Below are 17,497 nucleotides of genomic sequence, written 5' to 3' on the forward strand. Positions count from 1 at the left end.
AGCCAGGTCCTGACTGATCAGGGCTAGGGTCACCGTTGGGCGCGTCGACCGGAGGAAGGGAGTAAAACGCCCAGGGGTATACAGTAACCAGTAAAGGAGGAACGGGCAGCTGGAGGTAATATCTTATTGGTTTGGGCGGACAGCTGGGAATAAGGGTTAAAACTTTTTGACCTCAGCGCTGGCGGTAAACCCGTTTCTGTTTCTACCCTGTGATCTACTTTTGTAACTATGGTAAAATCCAAGGAGCTCGTGGATTTGGACCCGGTTATGGAAGACATACTGTCAGTTTGGGGTAAAGACCCGACAGCAAAAAACATTGAAAGGTACTTTGGAGAGTCTGGGTCATGCAGAACTGGAGCCCTTTCGCCAGAATCGCACAGAATTCATCAATCGTTCATCCAACTGACCCAAGGATATGACGAGAACGAGTTTCTACATCAAGATTTCCTCGGCGCACAGCAACCAGCCAGCCCAGGTGAAGGATCTCTGCATGCAAGCTTTCGTCACTCGAGCCATGGCAGTAAAGGGAAATTGCCCTTTGAAGAGCCAGTGTTATCCGGGGGCCTAGAAGACATTGTCAATTTCATTACAAGTGCAGAGCGGACGGGTGAGAAAAAGGCCGGAAGAGTCTCAGCTATAACAAGGGTTTCCATCGGGAAAGAACAGGGCGTCCCAAAAGGATATGGAGGTCGGCCGGAAAAAGCGATAGCAGCATCCTCAGATCCACAAGTGGAAACACATGCAGAGGTCCCGGGCTTTCAGGTAACCCTTCCTCCTACTGATAATTCTTTCCGAGAGGCTGAGGATCTTCCTTTTTCTCATACACCTGAGTCAGGGTTCAATCCTTCAAACCCTAGTTCACAAAGGGCCGAAGTAAATAGAGAGGTTCGGGAGGAGGATATTGGCGGGAGGAAAAGAGGTGAGAAGCGTAAAAAACAAAGACCTATTGGTGAGCAGGAGTTGGAAGGGAATTTGGTCTTGGGAATGGAGGTGAGCATTGAAGAATCTTTGGAGGTGGCCGACTGCACAGTGGTGGGCAGGGCGAGAGGGAAGAAATTTTCTTCTAGTTTTCTGCAAGAATGGGGAGAAAAGAACTGGATGGTAGGAGAAGAAAGGGCTTTCAAAGCCTCAACCCTGGCAAAAGGTTGGTTTTTATTCAGATTTGAGAGCAAAGATGCGGCTGATTGGGTGATTGCAAGGAATTGGGTGATTGGGAACATCCCTATCCTCTTGAAGAAATGGACACCGTTGTTTGATGCAGGCCATGAGAAAACCGATGTCTACCCTGTCTGGGTCAGGGCTCTGGGTTTGCCCTATTTCTTATGGACGGAAGTGGTGTTCAAAGCTATAGGGGATAGACTGGGAATTTTTCTGGAAGCTGACATGACCTTCAAACAAACTCGAAACCAAGCCATGGCTCGAATACTAGTCAGCTTAAACCCCGGCAAAGGACTTGCAAAGAAGATAAACCTGCAATACAAGGATATGGTTTTCGAGCAGATATTGGACTACGAATATCTGCCCTTCAGGTGTCACAGGTGTCACGAGTACGGGCATCTGGCAAAGGAATGCCCTCTTGGAAGGCGAAGGCGGAGATTTCAAAAGGCGTCGGCACAGTGGGAGAACGTTTACAGTCCTTTCCAACATTTTCAAGGTCAGAACCTCCCATCTGATCTGAATGATGCTGATAAGGAGACAGTAGCCCAGATGGAAGTGTTGCCGACGGAACATGCTCATCAGGACAATCAGGTCACCTCGACGGACAAGGAAATAGACCTGGAGAAAGCCTCCGCAAAGGAACAGCTACCTGAAAGGTCGTCGCAACCTTCTGAAGGAGTAATGGGTATGTGTTCTGATTCATACATTCCTCCAGTTCATATTGCTGAATCCATGGATGTTTGTATGGAACATTCCCCTTCGAATAATTTTGTTTCTTTAAAAATAAAGGATAATATTTTAAATCATGAAGAAATTAAAGAGGGTCTTGGCATAGAAGATATCTCGGCCGCCTTACCCTCCCTTGATCTGAACAGTGAAGGTGTTTCTAATGATCCTGGGCCCTCGGCTCCTCTCCCTTCTTGCCCATATAATCTTCGTTCCCTCGATCAAAAGCCCATCATCCCCGTCTCAGTAGGAGGTATTGGCCCTCTTCCCTCCCAAAGCCAATCTAGGAAAAAAAGAGGTAGAAAATCCAACTTCTCCATGGCGCAGATTAAAGCAAAGTTTGATGTAGCAGATGGAAAACAGCAGTCTATCCCAGGGGCACTTAGAGCAGCGCAACCCCCAGAAGAGGTTATCAAATGATCTTGTCTTCATGGAATTGTAGGGGTTTAGCCAGTAAACCCAAAAAACTGGTTTTGCGGGAGATGTTTCTAAACTCTAAAACTGATATCCTTTTTCTCCAAGAGACTCTCGGAAGTGGAATTGAAGTGGAAACAGCCTTAAATGCTTTGATGCCTGGATGGAGATTCATAGCAATAGATTCAGAAGGCCACTCTGGAGGGTTGGCAATTGGCTACAAGGAAGGAAGGATAAAGGTCAGTAATCTGTGGGGGATGAAACAGGCCATGGGAATGGAAGTTCAGTCCACAGAACTTGCCTTTCCCCTTTCCATTTGCAATGTTTACGGCCCCTGCCAGGATAGGGTGTCTTTCTGGAATGATCTGATGTCAAAATCTTTCTTGAAGGGAAAAAATTTGGTGCTAGGAGGGGATTTAAATTTCTCTATAGGAAGAGCGGAGGCATGGGGTCCTTCGGCCAGGGAAGACCCCCTGTCAGACTTTTTCTTAAATATGTTCACTGTCAACAACCTTCTAGACATAAACTTGCTCAAATTAAAGCCTACTTGGAGGAACAGGAGAACTGGGGAGGCTAGAGTGGCAAAAAGGCTAGACCGTTTTCTCATAAATGAGGAGCTGGCAGTCAAGATCCCTATGTTCAGACAATGGATTGAAGAAGGAGGGCTATCAGATCATTTCCCTATTTTCTTAGAATTCTCCTCCCCCCCTCCTAAGCCCCCTGCCCCTTTCAAGTTTAACTCTTCTTGGCTACAAGAGGAGTCTTTTACAAACCTCTTCAAACAAACATGGAAGCACCCGGAAGCCAATGCACCAGAGGATAAAGGCTTCTGGTTTATGGAAAACCTCAAAAGATTGAAGAAAGCCACCATAAGCTGGGCAAAGGCTAGAAAGGAAGCCCAGAACGAGGAATTCACAAAGATAAGTGAGGAACTTAAAAAGTTGGAAAGCATAGAGGAGGATGGCTATCTGTCGCAGGCTTCAAAGGAAAAAATTCTTCATCTTGAGAAACTTAAAACTAAAATCCTCCTGGATAAAGAAGAAGAATGGCGATTAAAAAGTAGGGCAATCTGGCTTAAAGCTGGAGATGAAAATACCAGGTTTTTCCACAATTATGCCAAAGGGAGGAAATCGGCAAATACTATATGGGCCCTAAAAAATGAAGAAGGAAGGGAAGTGCAGACTTTTCAATCTTTGTCAGATTTAGGTCAGAGACACTTCCAAAAGCTCTTTGCAGATCCAGGAGCAACTACTATTGCTGAGGTAATAAGGACAGCTCAATGCTTCCCGAGATTCTTGGAGGAGGATGAAGCGGAGGACCTAAACTGTGAGGTTTCAAAGGAGGAAGTGGAAGCTACAATAAAATCCATGGCAAAAGAGAAAAGCCCTGGACCAGATGGTTGGTCCATAGAGCTGTTCCTCCACTTTTTTGAACTTATAGGAGCAGAAATTACAGAAGTGGTGGAGGAGGCCAGGAAAAAAGGTGAAGTCTATAGCCCTTTTAACGCCACGTTTATAGCCCTTATTCCAAAGAAGGAAGTCCCGGAAAGTTTTGAAGACTTCAGGCCAATATCGCTATGTAATAGTATCTACAAAATCATAGCAAAAGTGATAGCAAACAGAATCAAACCAATTTTGTCACGACATATATCAATGGAACAATTTGGGTTCTTAACGGGAAGACAAATTCATGAAGCCATTGGAGTAGCTCAGGAGGTCATGCATAGTGTGAGGCAGAAGAATAAGAAGGGTGTTGTTATTAAAATCGATTTATCAAAGGCATATGACAGGATAAATTGGTTATATCTCAGGCTGCTTCTAACTCACCTTGGCTTTAAACCTGCTTTTATCAGTTGGATAATGGGTTGTATTTCGAATGTAAGCTATGCAATTCTCATCAATGGAGCAGCCACTCCTTTCTTCAAAGGTCAAAGGGGTCTGAGGCAGGGGTGCCCCTTGTCCCCTCTGCTCTTCCTACTAGCTGCGGAAGGTCTCAGCCAGCTGATCCACAAGGCCAGAAGAGAGGGGAAGGTAAAAGGTATTGAGGTAGCCACAAATTTATTTATCTCTCATCTCCTTTTTGTTGATGATATATTGATCTTCACAAATACTGAGCTCATTGAAATAAAGGAACTAAAATCTATTTTAGATCTGTTTCTGAAAGCAACTGGCATGCAGATAAATCATAGGAAATCCCAGCTGATAATGACAGGTCTAGCAGTTCAGGAGAGGGGAAGGCTTCAATCTGTCTTACCCTTCCAGCCAAGTTCTCTGGATCTCCCTTTCAAATACTTGGGTTTCTGGCTAAAGCCAAATGCTTACAAGAAGGAGGATTGGAACTGGCTGATTGCAAAAATAGAATCTAGAATCTCACATTGGAGCTTCAAATGGCTCTCGAGAGCGGGCCGATTGACTCTTATAAAGTCCGTGCTTTTGGCCATTCCAGTATATTGGGCTGCTCTAACGTGGGTCCCCAAGGGTATCATGGAAAAGATCAGAAGACTTTGCAGCAGATTTCTATGGGATGGTTCCAAGGAAAACCAAGTGCTACCATGGGTGGGCTGGGACAAAGTGGCAAGGTCCAAAGATTGGGGTGGTTGGGGGATTAAAAATCTTCCAGATTTCAGTCTTTCTTTGGCAGCAAAGTCGGGCTGGAGGCTGATAAAGATGGAAAATTTATGGACCAGAGTGATAAGAAGAAAATATATAGACCCGGTTCCTTTGGAGGATTGGATAAGGAACCCGGACAAGAACATGCAGAATGCATCGGTGATATGGAAGGCAACAGTGAATTCTTTCAAGGTAATTGAACAAGGTTTGGCATGGAAGATTGGGAACGGCAGAAATCTGAAGATTGGGAAAGATCCGTGGATCGGCTGCAATGAAAATTATGCCCTTTCACCTGGACTAATTAGGCATTTAGAAGGCAAAAACATTTTTACTCTAGACCAGGTGGAAAAGGTGGGTCATTCGAGCATTTGGTGTCAGGCATGGAAAGATGGTGAGGACCTGCAGCTCGATCAGAGGTGGTGGAATGAATGGTCTTCTTTCACACAAGAACTTGTTCGTTCTAATGTAAGAATAAAAGACACTCCAGATAGCCTGATCTGGGCCCATGGAGAAACTGGCGATTACTCCCCTAAAGAAGGATACAAGTTCATTCAATCCAGGAAAGGGTGGGGAAATCCAGAGTGGTGGTCAAAACATATTTGGAAGCTCAAATGCCCAGCTAAGGCCAGACTCTTTCTCTGGTGTCTCCTTAGAAGGAAAGTTCCTACCTGGGACATCCTCCAGGCTAGATTCATGTATGGCCCTGGGAGGTGCTCCCTTTGTAAAGATGCAGAGGAAACAATAAACCATCTGTTCCTTCACTGCCCGGAAACTGCAAAAATCTGGAGGGAGGTTGAAAAGTTGTTGAATAAAAAATTTCAGTGGGGAAATGGGAATCTGGACGAGGCCTGGTCAAATTGGTGGCAGCAATATCCGGATGGGAACCTGAGAAACCTCCCGCCCATCATTTGCTGGGGAGTCTGGCTTGCTAGAAACAGAACTATCTTCCAAGATAAGGGAACCCAGCCCTCTGTCACAGCCATTCAAGCGGTTTCCATATTCTCTTCCATCCCAGAACCAGAAGAAAAAAGACCTCAAAATCCAAACAAGACAGTGCAAATCAAAGATGGTATTCCTTGGGCGTTTTTTGACGGAGCTTCCCAAAACAACATAGCAGGTGCAGGAATCGTCATTCACATTAATGCACATCACTCCCTCAAAGCCTCAGTCGGTTTGGGGTCAGGAACAAATAATTTTGCTGAATTGTCAGCCTTGAGACTGCTCCTATGTTGGCTTATTCAAAGAAACACCTTCACTATTCAGATCTTTGGAGACTCCCTCAATGTTGTAAACTGGGTTAACGGAAAAAGTTCTTGCAAAAACCAATTTTTGAAACCCATGCTAGAAGAAATACAGGTATTAAAGTCATCTTTTAACTCTTTCTCCATATGCCATATCTACAGGGACAACAACGATGACGCGGACAAGCTTTCTAAGGAAGGTTTGCAGCAAGCTTTGGGAGGGTGGAAAATAGTGGAAGACTGTCAAGGACAGATCGTATCATCAGATGTGCCGCCTTATACATAATTCTTCAGCTGATGTTTTTGCTTTCGTTTTTATCTCTTATCTATATGCTTAGACTATTTCACACAGACTTCTCTTATTCTAAACTCGGATACATATCTTTATATATTTTTGTGGGTTGTTTTCCTCTCTGTTGAGGAGGCCCAAAGACTTGAATGAATGCTTGTTTTAATGCTTTTTGATCTGTCTCTTAAAGACGAGGTCATCTCTTGGTCTTAGCTGTATTGCCACAACTGATTACTACAGCAAAACTGCTCTGATTTCTGTGTTCAAAAAGACAGAAAGGAGATTTTTTGTTTTTGTATGCTTGGTCTAGCAAGCAGCACTTTCGGAAATGCTCAGCATATGCAATGTAACTTTTTATTCTCTTAATAAAAAGTTCGCTTTTTCTTCGGAAAAAAAACACATAGCCACATATACACAGAGATTTCCCCCGGATCCCAAAACCAGGACTACCAGCTTGATTTTTCATTATGTTCCTTTCAATGTTATAATACATATTTATACATGCCAAAGCATCCAATACCATGGACCGAAAACCATCGCATCTAATACCATGGACCGAAAAACCATCGCGTCCAAAAACATGTGCGAAAATCATGCACAAAACCATAGGTGGGTCCACCCAACCTAACATAGGGTCCAAAACTAAAATTTTCCAAGGCGTTGCCTCGGACCCCATAAAGTGCAGTTACGGATACGCCTCAAATCCCCTGTGAGCCCCCTCCCCCCCCCCCCCCTACACAATCGGCACAACGAAGCGGGGCTCTTCCCCCCCTCTAACCCCCCAATTAACTACGTGAGCTAGTTGTGGAAAGAATATAACACAACCCAACACTTCACTTGGAAAATTTGTGGTGACTAACTTTTTTAGTCACCTAGTCACTAATTTTATCATTTTCTACTAGTGATTTGACATGATGAAGACGTATTCATGCCAAGCATAACAAAAAAAATGTTTAGATATCCTAACATGATAGGACATTGTAATATCTCTTCCTTATTGGGTTGGAGAGTTTCTATAGGCACAAAAATGTTATAAACTTAAAATAAATTGAAATATTTTGATTATAAATTCAGTTATGATTTTTGGGCATGTGGTATTGATGAGTCATGGTATTGTAACAAATCCTATTACAACATTGGGCCAACATGTAAATGTTTATAAACACTTATAGCATTACAACATTGCCTCCATATTGTGCTAACAATTGTTATGGCTTTTTGGGAATGTGGTATTGATAAACCATGGCATTAGCCCATGATATTGTAAAAAAACTTATTTACATATTAGGAATCTTCGTGGTAAAATCGAATTAAATCTCCATGGTTAAGAATCTTGTTCTATGTTTTATTTTTTTACAATTTAAAATAATAACAATAATAATTTAAAATAAAGTCATAATTTAGTTAACTTTAAATAATTTTTCAATTTCAATAAACATAATATGTATATCATATTTATTAATCATTAGTTTTTATGATTTTTTTAATTTTAGCAACAAAAAATGTGTCATGTGGTGAATATATTTATTGTGGATTGAACATTTACCAACCATTTAATTTATATTTATGAATGATCTAGTAAAATACTTTGTAGAGGTTAAATCCTACCTTCAACTCATAAATATTAATAATTAAATTAAACTTCATAGCCAATTCCAAAAAAAAACGGAGACTTGTTAACATAATCATAAATTAACTAAATCTATGTTTATATTGTGGTTATGTGAGATTAGATCAGCCTTTGAGATTCAAGAACCATTTCCTCTAGTGTAGCTAAGAGACCATTACTGATTTGGTACATCTCTTACTAAACTAAGCCATGAGTGTTTTATAATTTCCTTTGCGTTGGGTAGTTCATCATATTTTAATCTAATGGAAGACCATTATCATCAACTAAAACCTTCTCCCATGAGAGATTCAATCTTCTCTTCTATCCGGAAATTTGTAGTGCTCCTTAAAATTCCAGACATGATTTCCAGCATAGGTCCAAAATCATCATATACTCTTTCCATCTGGCGTTGCCCGTCTCCCCTCCAAAAGTCCCCATATTGATTACATTTCATGCATTCTAAGATACCTCTCAACTTAGGGCATCTTCATTGAATGTCAAACCACTTCCACCGATAACAGGTTTGATTTTTGGTATGGGCTTAGAGATACTGCAAAAACGTTTTTTGTTAGTAATGGAGAGATACATGGAAATCCCTAGAGTCTGGTACCCTTCTTTATCATGATAAATGGCAATTATTTCATGGCTCCTCTTCGCCTTATTCACGAGTATGTGCTTGAAGAAAAAGGTGTAGCTAGGGGCACTTTCAAAATCGCCCAGGGCAGGTCCTATTCCAAGGTATTCTATCATGTTATCATAGGATGATGATGAAGGAGATGAAGAAGGAGACCCTGCTAGAAGACACCTTTGTAGCTGCAAACAAAATTTCATCAATCATGCCCAAACAAAGGGGCACAACATTATGACAACAACTAGAAATCAAGGCCACATTGAAGACTCCTTACTTTCAAGCCAGTTGAAGGAGGAAGAAGAAGAACATGCACAATATCACAAGAAGACTCAAATACAACAAAAACAACAAGAATACCTTGAAATTGTAATGTCATCATGCAGTCCATGTCATCAATGTCTTGTCATATCTTGTCAAAGTGTCATGTCATCATTTTCCATATCATTTGTGGATTATGTAAATTCAATGTTGGAGAAATGTAATGTAAAGTGCAAGTCCAAGGGAGATCCATGTAATGTGAAAAGTCATGTTGGAAGTCGAAAGGTCATATAGAAGTCAAATGGTCATGAGGATAGTCCAAGAGTCATAAGGGAGGTGAATCATCACCCCATTTGTTATATATACACCCTCATTGCTCATGTAAAGGAATTTTCACCTTGGCTCCTCATCCAGGCATTAGAGAGGAAAACAGTTCTTTTGGAGGAGAAAGTGATTACTCTAATGCTCCACTATTAGGGCTATTGGTGTTCACTATCTTGATGTATCTTGGAGCTTTTTCTTAATCCAAAATCTCATTGAGCCAGCACAATTTCATGCATACATCGTAAATATTCTAAGCCTATTCTTTGAATTTTTGCAATGTATGTTGTTTTCATCTGTACTAAGGGAATTGAATTATTTCAGTGAATTTGCTACTTACCTTGTTAAAAGTGTGGTTTATGTGTTTTAACAAGCGTTTCTTCTATGTGAGCTAATTTGCTAATTGTCCAAATATTTACTATATGTATAAGATCATGTGTCTTTTCCAAATTATAACTATTACTTGTCTCTAAAAGGCTCACTATTCTCTCCCCTTTCAGTAGAAGAACCTTAATACATTCCACAAGACATACTCACTTTCTAATCAGAAAGTATATGTGTATTACTCTTTTGTGATGAATGTTGTAGCCAATGCATATCTCTAAGAACATACAATAGTTGGGCCTTATATATATAATTTTGTTTTATTTTATTTTTCAAAATGTTTAAGAACATTACAACATCTGTTCCACACTCGGTTGGAGTGTTAAAATTAAATTAAATTAAAATATTTTGATTAAAATTGAGTTATGATTTTTGGGAATTTGCTATTGATAAGCCATGGTATTGTAATAAATCATATTTACACGTTTATAATGTCCATGATAATGTGAGGGTAAAGATCCGTGGTTAAAAATGTTATTATATTGTAAGTATTCAATTTTTATGTGCTTATAAATTAAAATTAAAGATTGTCACAAAAAATATTATTTTAAGTTATATAATAAAATGAATATATATATATATATATATATATATATATATATATATATATATATATATATATATATATATATATATATATATATATATAGATATAGATATATATATATATATATGGATTGTATATTATGATATTTTTTTATCTAAAAAAGTGTTCATACTTTTATTAATAAAACAAAATTACAATATAGAAAATTCAATTTTATTATTTATTACTTCTAATTTTTTATTATTTTTTAACTCGGCCAATATGTAAATTTTTATGAACATTTATAGCACTACAACATTGCCTTCATACTAGGCTAACAATTACTTTTGGCGCATGTGGTATTGATCAGTGATGGCATTGGCCCATAATATTGTAACAAAGTCTATTTAGAGATTAGGAATCTTCGTGGTAAAACAAAGGTAAATATCCATGGTTAAGAATTATGTTGTATATTTTATTATTTTATATAATTTAAAATAAATTCATAATTTAGTTAATTTTCAAGATTTTGTTAATTTTAACAAACATAAGATTAGCCATTGGTTTTTATGATTCTTTTAATTTTAGCAACATGAAATGTATCATGTAATGAATATATTTATTATAGATTGAACATTTACTAGTCATTTTACTTTAAATTTATGGATGTGCTAATAAAATATTTTGTAGAAGAATATTTTGTAGAGATTAAATCTTACTCCTCATCTGATAATTATTAATAATTAAATTAAAATTCTGAATAGCCAATTCTAAAAGAAAGAGAAATGTTAATATAATCATAAATTAACTAAACCTTTCTTTAAATTATGGTTATGTGAGATTGAATTAGCCTTTGATATTCAAGAACCATTTTCTCTAGCGCAACTAAGCGGTCGTTATTGATTTGGCACATCTCTTACGGAAATGAGCCATGGGTGCTTTCTAATTGCCTTTGTGTTGGGTGGTTCATCACCTATAGATTAATGGAAGACCATGACCATCAACTACAACCTCCTCCTTAGGATTTACAGTTGGTGTCACCCATGGGAGATCTGATCTTCTCTTCCACCTATAGACTAATGGAAGACCATGACCATCAACTACAACCTCCTCCTTAGGATTTACAGTTGGTGTCACCCATGGGAGATCTGATGTTCTCTTCTATTCCTGTCCCCTTTCACAAATCTATAGTGCTCCTTAAAATTCTAGACATTATTGTCAGCACAGGTCCAGAATCATCATATACTCTTTCACTTTTCCAGATCATTGCGCACCTCCCCTTGCAAATTCTGCATCCAAATTACCTTTCCCGCATTCTAACATACCTCTCAACTCATGGCAATGAAATTTTTTACCTAATTTTTAATTGAAAACAATGGAATTTTTTACCTAATTTTTAATCAAAAACAATGGATTTTTTTACCTAATTTTTAATCGAAAACAATGGATTTTTTTACCTAAGTTTTAATTCTTCTCTGCGAAAAAAAAATTAGAGAGAAACACAGACATTACCTAGACATTTGCTCGTCGGGGAGGCATGGCTTCCATGCAAATGAAAAGAACAAATTTGACCATCTTTTGAGAAAATTTGAAAGCCACGTAGTGAGCAACAGATGGAAGGATGGAAAACAAGGGAGCCACCGATGGCAAGGCACTTCGAAAAGGTAAGAGTAACATCAATGCTTGAGAGATATACAACACTGCAAATTGTAAAAGTGAATTTTATGGTAAGTATGTTATTTTTATTTAACCCTGTTTTGAGATGCTCTAATACCCAACGCACCAATGCAGATTATTTACAAAGCATACCGTTAATTTATAAATTAAAAACCCTACAAAAGTGCACCATTTTTTTTATGCATCGGGACATTTCAATATAGGAATAACACCCATGTTTCGTGGGAGTATAGCACCGAAATGGTGAAAATTAATTTTACCGTAGACATTTTTAAATTTAACCTTTGTCCAGTGCTATCAAGTAGTATACGCACCAGTGCTCCGGTTTAACCTAGCACACCACTATTTTTAAAAAAATCCTTGCAATGGTTCACCATGTTGTATACACACTAAGGATTTTGTAAAATGTATTAGCACCAGGGCTTCATGGGAGTATAGCACTGGAATGGTGAAAATGAATTTTACAACCAGAATTTTTTTAAATTTAACATTAGTCTGGTGTTACCAATTAGTATGCGCACGGGTTCTCTAGAGTTACTTAGAGCACTGTTATATTTTTGTTAAAAGATAACCCTTAAACAATGAACCATTTTCTATCAAGTAGTGAGAGGTACAATTCTATAATGGCATCGATGCTTATTATATATGTAGGGCACTAATATTTTTAAATTAAAAATCCTTCCATGGTGTACGAATTTTTTACGCACCGAGGTATTCATAAAAATGGAAAGCACTGGTGTTTTATGTGGGTATAGCACCAAAATGGTGAAAGTTAATTTTATGCAAGGATTTTTTTTTTTTTAATTTAACCCTTGTCTGGTGCAATTGAATAGTATACGCAATGGTGCGCCTTATGTAGGTAGTGCATTGTTGTTTTTATTTGTATAAAAAGTAACCCTACAATTGTGCACCATTTTCTATTGAGCACTAGGGCCTTTAGTTCAATTAACACCATCAAGGCGTATAATATAAGAAGGACACCACTATTTTTAAGTTAGAAACCCCAAAATGGTGTGCCATATAGTTTTTTCATCAGAGTATTCGTATATAGGTTTAGCACGGGGGCATCGTTAGAGTATAGCATCAGACTTAGGAAATTTTTTATGACTGACAACTTCTTAAATTTAACCCTTTTCCAGTGTTATCGAGCAATATGCATACATATGCGCATTATGTACTTAGCACACAATCATTTTTTTATTTTCATAAAAAAGTAACTTTGTCACAAAGCACCATATATTATTAAGCACCAATGTGTATAATTATATAACGCACCGATGTGTTAGTGTATTATAGAGGCACCATTAAAAAAATATGCTAAAACATCTTCCTGCGCAACTCTGCTAGTGGACTCAGCTACAAACAAAATTTTCTGCTATTTTTATATAGGATTCCACAAAAACCTCTGTTAGAGAGTATTTTCCTTGAAGTGGCCTTCTTGAATGGGGAACTAAAAGAAGAGTATATCTTTTCCAACCACAAGGGTTTGTTAAAAAGGATCAAGAAAATTGTTTTTGTAAGTTAAAGAAAGCCTTATATGGATTGAAATAGGCACAAAGATCATGGTATGAAAATAATGATCCTTTCTTTCTTCAGAAGGGCTTTATGAAAATTTTAAGTGATCCTAGTATGTATATCAAAACATATCAAAAGGGGCATGTTGTTTTCCTTATATGTTGGTGATATTATTGTTGGACACCTAATCCTAAAGGGTTAGTGTGGAAGCCGAAAAGACTAAGCAGTCCAAGAGACCTTGGGATCTGAAACCCAAGAGTCACAACATTGTATTATAAATGTACATCTCCTGTTAATAAAAAAATGTACTCACTGATTTATCTTTGATATCTATCCTTTGTTGTCCATGTGTGTTTAACATGGTATCAGAGCCGCTTGTTTTTTTGTGGCCTGTTATGTGCATGCTAGTCCTGAACGTCTGCCCATAGTTCTGTGTCTGAGCTGCTCATACCTGAGCGCTGCCTCTGTCATGCGTTTCATTCTCTGCCCTGACACTGCGCCCTCTGCCCTGCTGAATGTGCAATACACCTGAGCGTTGATGCATTTTTACCTGAGCGTTGATGAATGCATAGAAGTGTTGTTACTGGTGCGTTTTTTACTGCCTCTCTACGCATGAATACTGGTGCCTGACATGGTGACAGTGAATGGCATTAAACGCTGCCCTCTCTCACGCTGCCACTGCCTCTGACAGACACCAACGCATACTATAGACGTTAGTCTCTCTGCGCATATGCCTGACATAGCGCTGCCACCGCCTCTGACGTTTAACCTCTGCTTTTCAGCTAATTTCAGAGTCTTTTTCTGGGCTTTCAATTGCCGCTTCCTCTCCTTGTTTGTGAATAGCATGAATTTAGTAGCGGACTTCGTCTCTTCTTCGCCTTCTTTGAACATTGAATCGCAGCTACAACAATTTCTTTCAACAGATCTTTCATAGCTGTCTCATTCAAAACTTTAGTGTAGTCAGGAATCTTATCTTACTGTCGTCGAAAAGCCATCCGTCCAAGGAACTGTTGAGCATGTGTTCGTAGATGAGGATCTTGTGAGATCCATGCGTGCAGAAACCCAAGAGTTGCACCAAATCCCAGTGATGGATTGTGCCCAATATCGCAATCTCTGAGTAAAATTCCTTCTGAATATTGTAATCAGCCATGGTTCGCTCAGGCTTCAGCTGCTTGCCTTCAAATATCAGCCTCTGATGTTCAGGGAGAATTCTTTCCTTGTCCAGAATCTTAGACTTCACATTCTCAATCCTATCAGAGCTCTTAACCACTAGAGTGATTGTCTTGCCAGCGATTTTGACGAAGATCTGCATGCCAACTATGAGACGGAGGACGAGGAGAGTGGATTCATTTTGGATGTTGTAGTCGGCTAGAGTGCGTCCGTCCTCCAACCGCTTGCCAGCAAAATAGAGACACTGCTGGTCGGGAGGGATACCGTCTTCGTCCTGGATATTGGCCTTCACATTGTCAATGGTAATGGTCTTTGCAGGGTCTGCAGGGTTTGCAGCGTATATCTTTACAATAATCTGCATACTGAATTTTAAATAATGATACCACACCACCTGAACTCGAACAGTAGAGACGCTCTCTGTTCCTTCCCCTACCGATTCCAGTGACCTCTGCAAAGTGAAAATTCAGAATCTAAGTTTTGTCTGTTTACTGTCCTCGGCTTGATGGAAAGGAAGAACAGCTGCTTCTTTCCGGATCTGATCCGTGTCCCCTGTTTGCACTGCTCTTAAACGTACCGACGATGGTTCTGATAGAAGTTATCAAGCTGGACGCTCCAGTAGGACAATTCAGCACCAAAACAACAGAGACCACCCAACTCATTTAAAGTACAGTTCTGTTGCTTTATAACAGGGTTATATGCATGGGGAAGTAAGTTAAATACAAGGAAGTTACTATGCCCATTGAATTGGGATCCAACCAGTGGTTTTGAACGTGGTTTTGGGGACTTGGTTTCTTGACTGTATGGTTTATTGTTACATTGGAGCTTGAACCCAATTTACCTAAGCGCTTTACTTATTGAAGTCTTTATTGCATGATATATATGTCCACTTAAAAGGAAGTACCTAGCACACATCTCCATGCATATCCATGAGGTCGCCTAGATTTATTACTGCTAGAAGCACGACTGGTGACAACTGAAACCGGAGGAGTATCTCTTCGTAAGATCTCATTCATATATTAGGAAGATTTGTTTATTACTACAAAGATTGTGATGATCTTATGGTTTTAGTGAGGGCATGCATCTGATGCCAGGTTTATTTTATGAAATGTTGTAATATGTATGCTAGTCATGATACTTGATAGACTATTGGAAGTGATGTTTGGTGATGTACCTCTGCTATAGAGGGTCTCAAACTTCCTCATCTCATTGGATGTGTGGCTGTGAATAAATTGAAGACACTCCATATTTATTTCTCTGACTTGGAGCTGAATACATTGCATACATTATCACTGTGTTGTTTTCTTTGTAATGATGGAGCTTCTTTGATGTTATAACACTTATCTACAGCCACTATTCTTCCTAACATTTGCTGGTATATTCTACTTCAGATCTCTGTCATTATTAGAGTTGATATATCAGAGGTATATGTAATCCATTCCTGCAGTTGAAGTTCGAATTTCAAAGAAGGAAGAAGTCATTTAGTTGTGCATCCATACAAAGCGTATCTTGGTATACCTGAGCATTTTAAGGGTGAAACATATCTATTGTATCTGTGTTGGAAGGACTTTGAGCCTCTCATTCTTGCTGTGAAATTTCTACAGAATTTAAAGAACAGAATCTTTGAAAGTCTGGTGATATTTGTATAATTTTGACAGTTTCAAGATATCTCTGGTTGATTTTCCCTTTAAGCTATAGGGCTCTCTTGTGCAACTTGAAGATATTTAGCAGCTTACATTTTTTCTGTGGGATTTGGAGGATTTTTAAGGTGTAGAAAAATGGCTAAGCTTGAAAGAATATTAGAGTTATTGAGAACTCTAATCATGTCCACTGCTAACAACACAGTCAAAATTAACAAAGCCTCTCTTTCATACATTCAAACATGTCTGCAATATGCACAAGAAAAGATAGAGTTTTTGCAGCTTGAATCACAACTGCAGCAGGAAGAATTACAGCAGTGGAGCCATCATTCTGAACCTGTTTCTGTTCAGAACATTGAAACTGCAACCCATCAACAGCAAGTTAGTAATGGTACAGTTCATTCAAATACAGCAGCAGTTGTACATGCAGATGCAGAAACTCAGTCTGCATTTCCCAAGCCCATCATCAGACCTTGGGAATAACTTGTCCACAACAAGCACAGAACTGGTCATGGATATGACAAGGACTTGTCCTTTCATATTCCAGACTATGCCAAGCCCATTCAGTTTTAGAGTGCTGGATTTATTTATGACAGTTCACCTGCTCCTCATGACAGTTCAGCTTCAGCTATTCCAGATTATGCCCCTCTTCCACAGCAACAACAACAACAAAAACAACAGATCGTGAAATTCCAACACTGTGATCGAGTTGGCCATCTGAAAGATCATTGTTTTGATCTTCATCCATGTGAGCACTGTCATAAAACCAGCCATTCTTCACACAGATGCTTCAGAAACAAACATCGTGCAAGAACAAAGATTCATCTTGGATGGATCGCTTCTTGGCAATGGGCATCAACACCCAAGAAGATATTCCAAACACATGTCAGAACTTGTTCCAGAATATTGAACAATCTTGCAGTTGAGTTTTCTCCATCTTCTCACCTTGTATCTGACAGGGGGGGAATGATGTTCATCTACAAGCTTCAAAGCCATATCAAGCGAGCCTGAGCCACAACCTGCCACACCAGTTTCAGAGTTGTAGCCAGAGACAAAGATGTCTGAACATGCCTTCAGTTGGCAATCTAGGACACTTCCTCTAGCAAAAGACTCCAGCTTCTTGCCAGTTTTGGAAGAGTTCCAGGAATTGCAGAGTTGTTGGTCATCCTTAAACAATCACAGATTAAGAACACTTCCTCTAGTAGAAGACTCCAGCTTCTTGCCAGTTTTGGAAGAGTTCCAGGAATTTCATTAAGCATTCCAGAGTTGTTGGTCATCCTTAAACCATCACAGATTAAGAACACTTCCTCTAGCAGAAGACTCCAGCTTCTT

At 39.1% G+C, this 17,497-nt stretch overlaps 1 protein-coding gene across 1 annotated transcript; it reads left to right on the forward strand.

Moving 5' to 3' along the window:
• Window positions 1–2,366: 2,366 nt before the first annotated feature.
• Window positions 2,367–6,434, forward strand: LOC149261136 (uncharacterized). Its single transcript, XM_089367883.1, has 3 exons — window positions 2,367–3,862; window positions 4,181–4,328; window positions 4,476–6,434. Exons 1-3 carry the CDS (start codon window positions 2,367–2,369, stop codon window positions 6,432–6,434), a joined length of 3,603 nt encoding a protein of 1,200 aa, XP_089224009.1.
• Window positions 6,435–17,497: the final 11,063 nt, after the last annotated feature.

Source organism: Pinus tabuliformis, chromosome 6, assembly GCF_031772625.1.
Source record: "Pinus tabuliformis cultivar Carrire ecotype Pingquan chromosome 6, CPIR1, whole genome shotgun sequence".
Lineage (NCBI taxonomy): Eukaryota > Viridiplantae > Streptophyta > Pinopsida > Pinales > Pinaceae > Pinus > Pinus tabuliformis.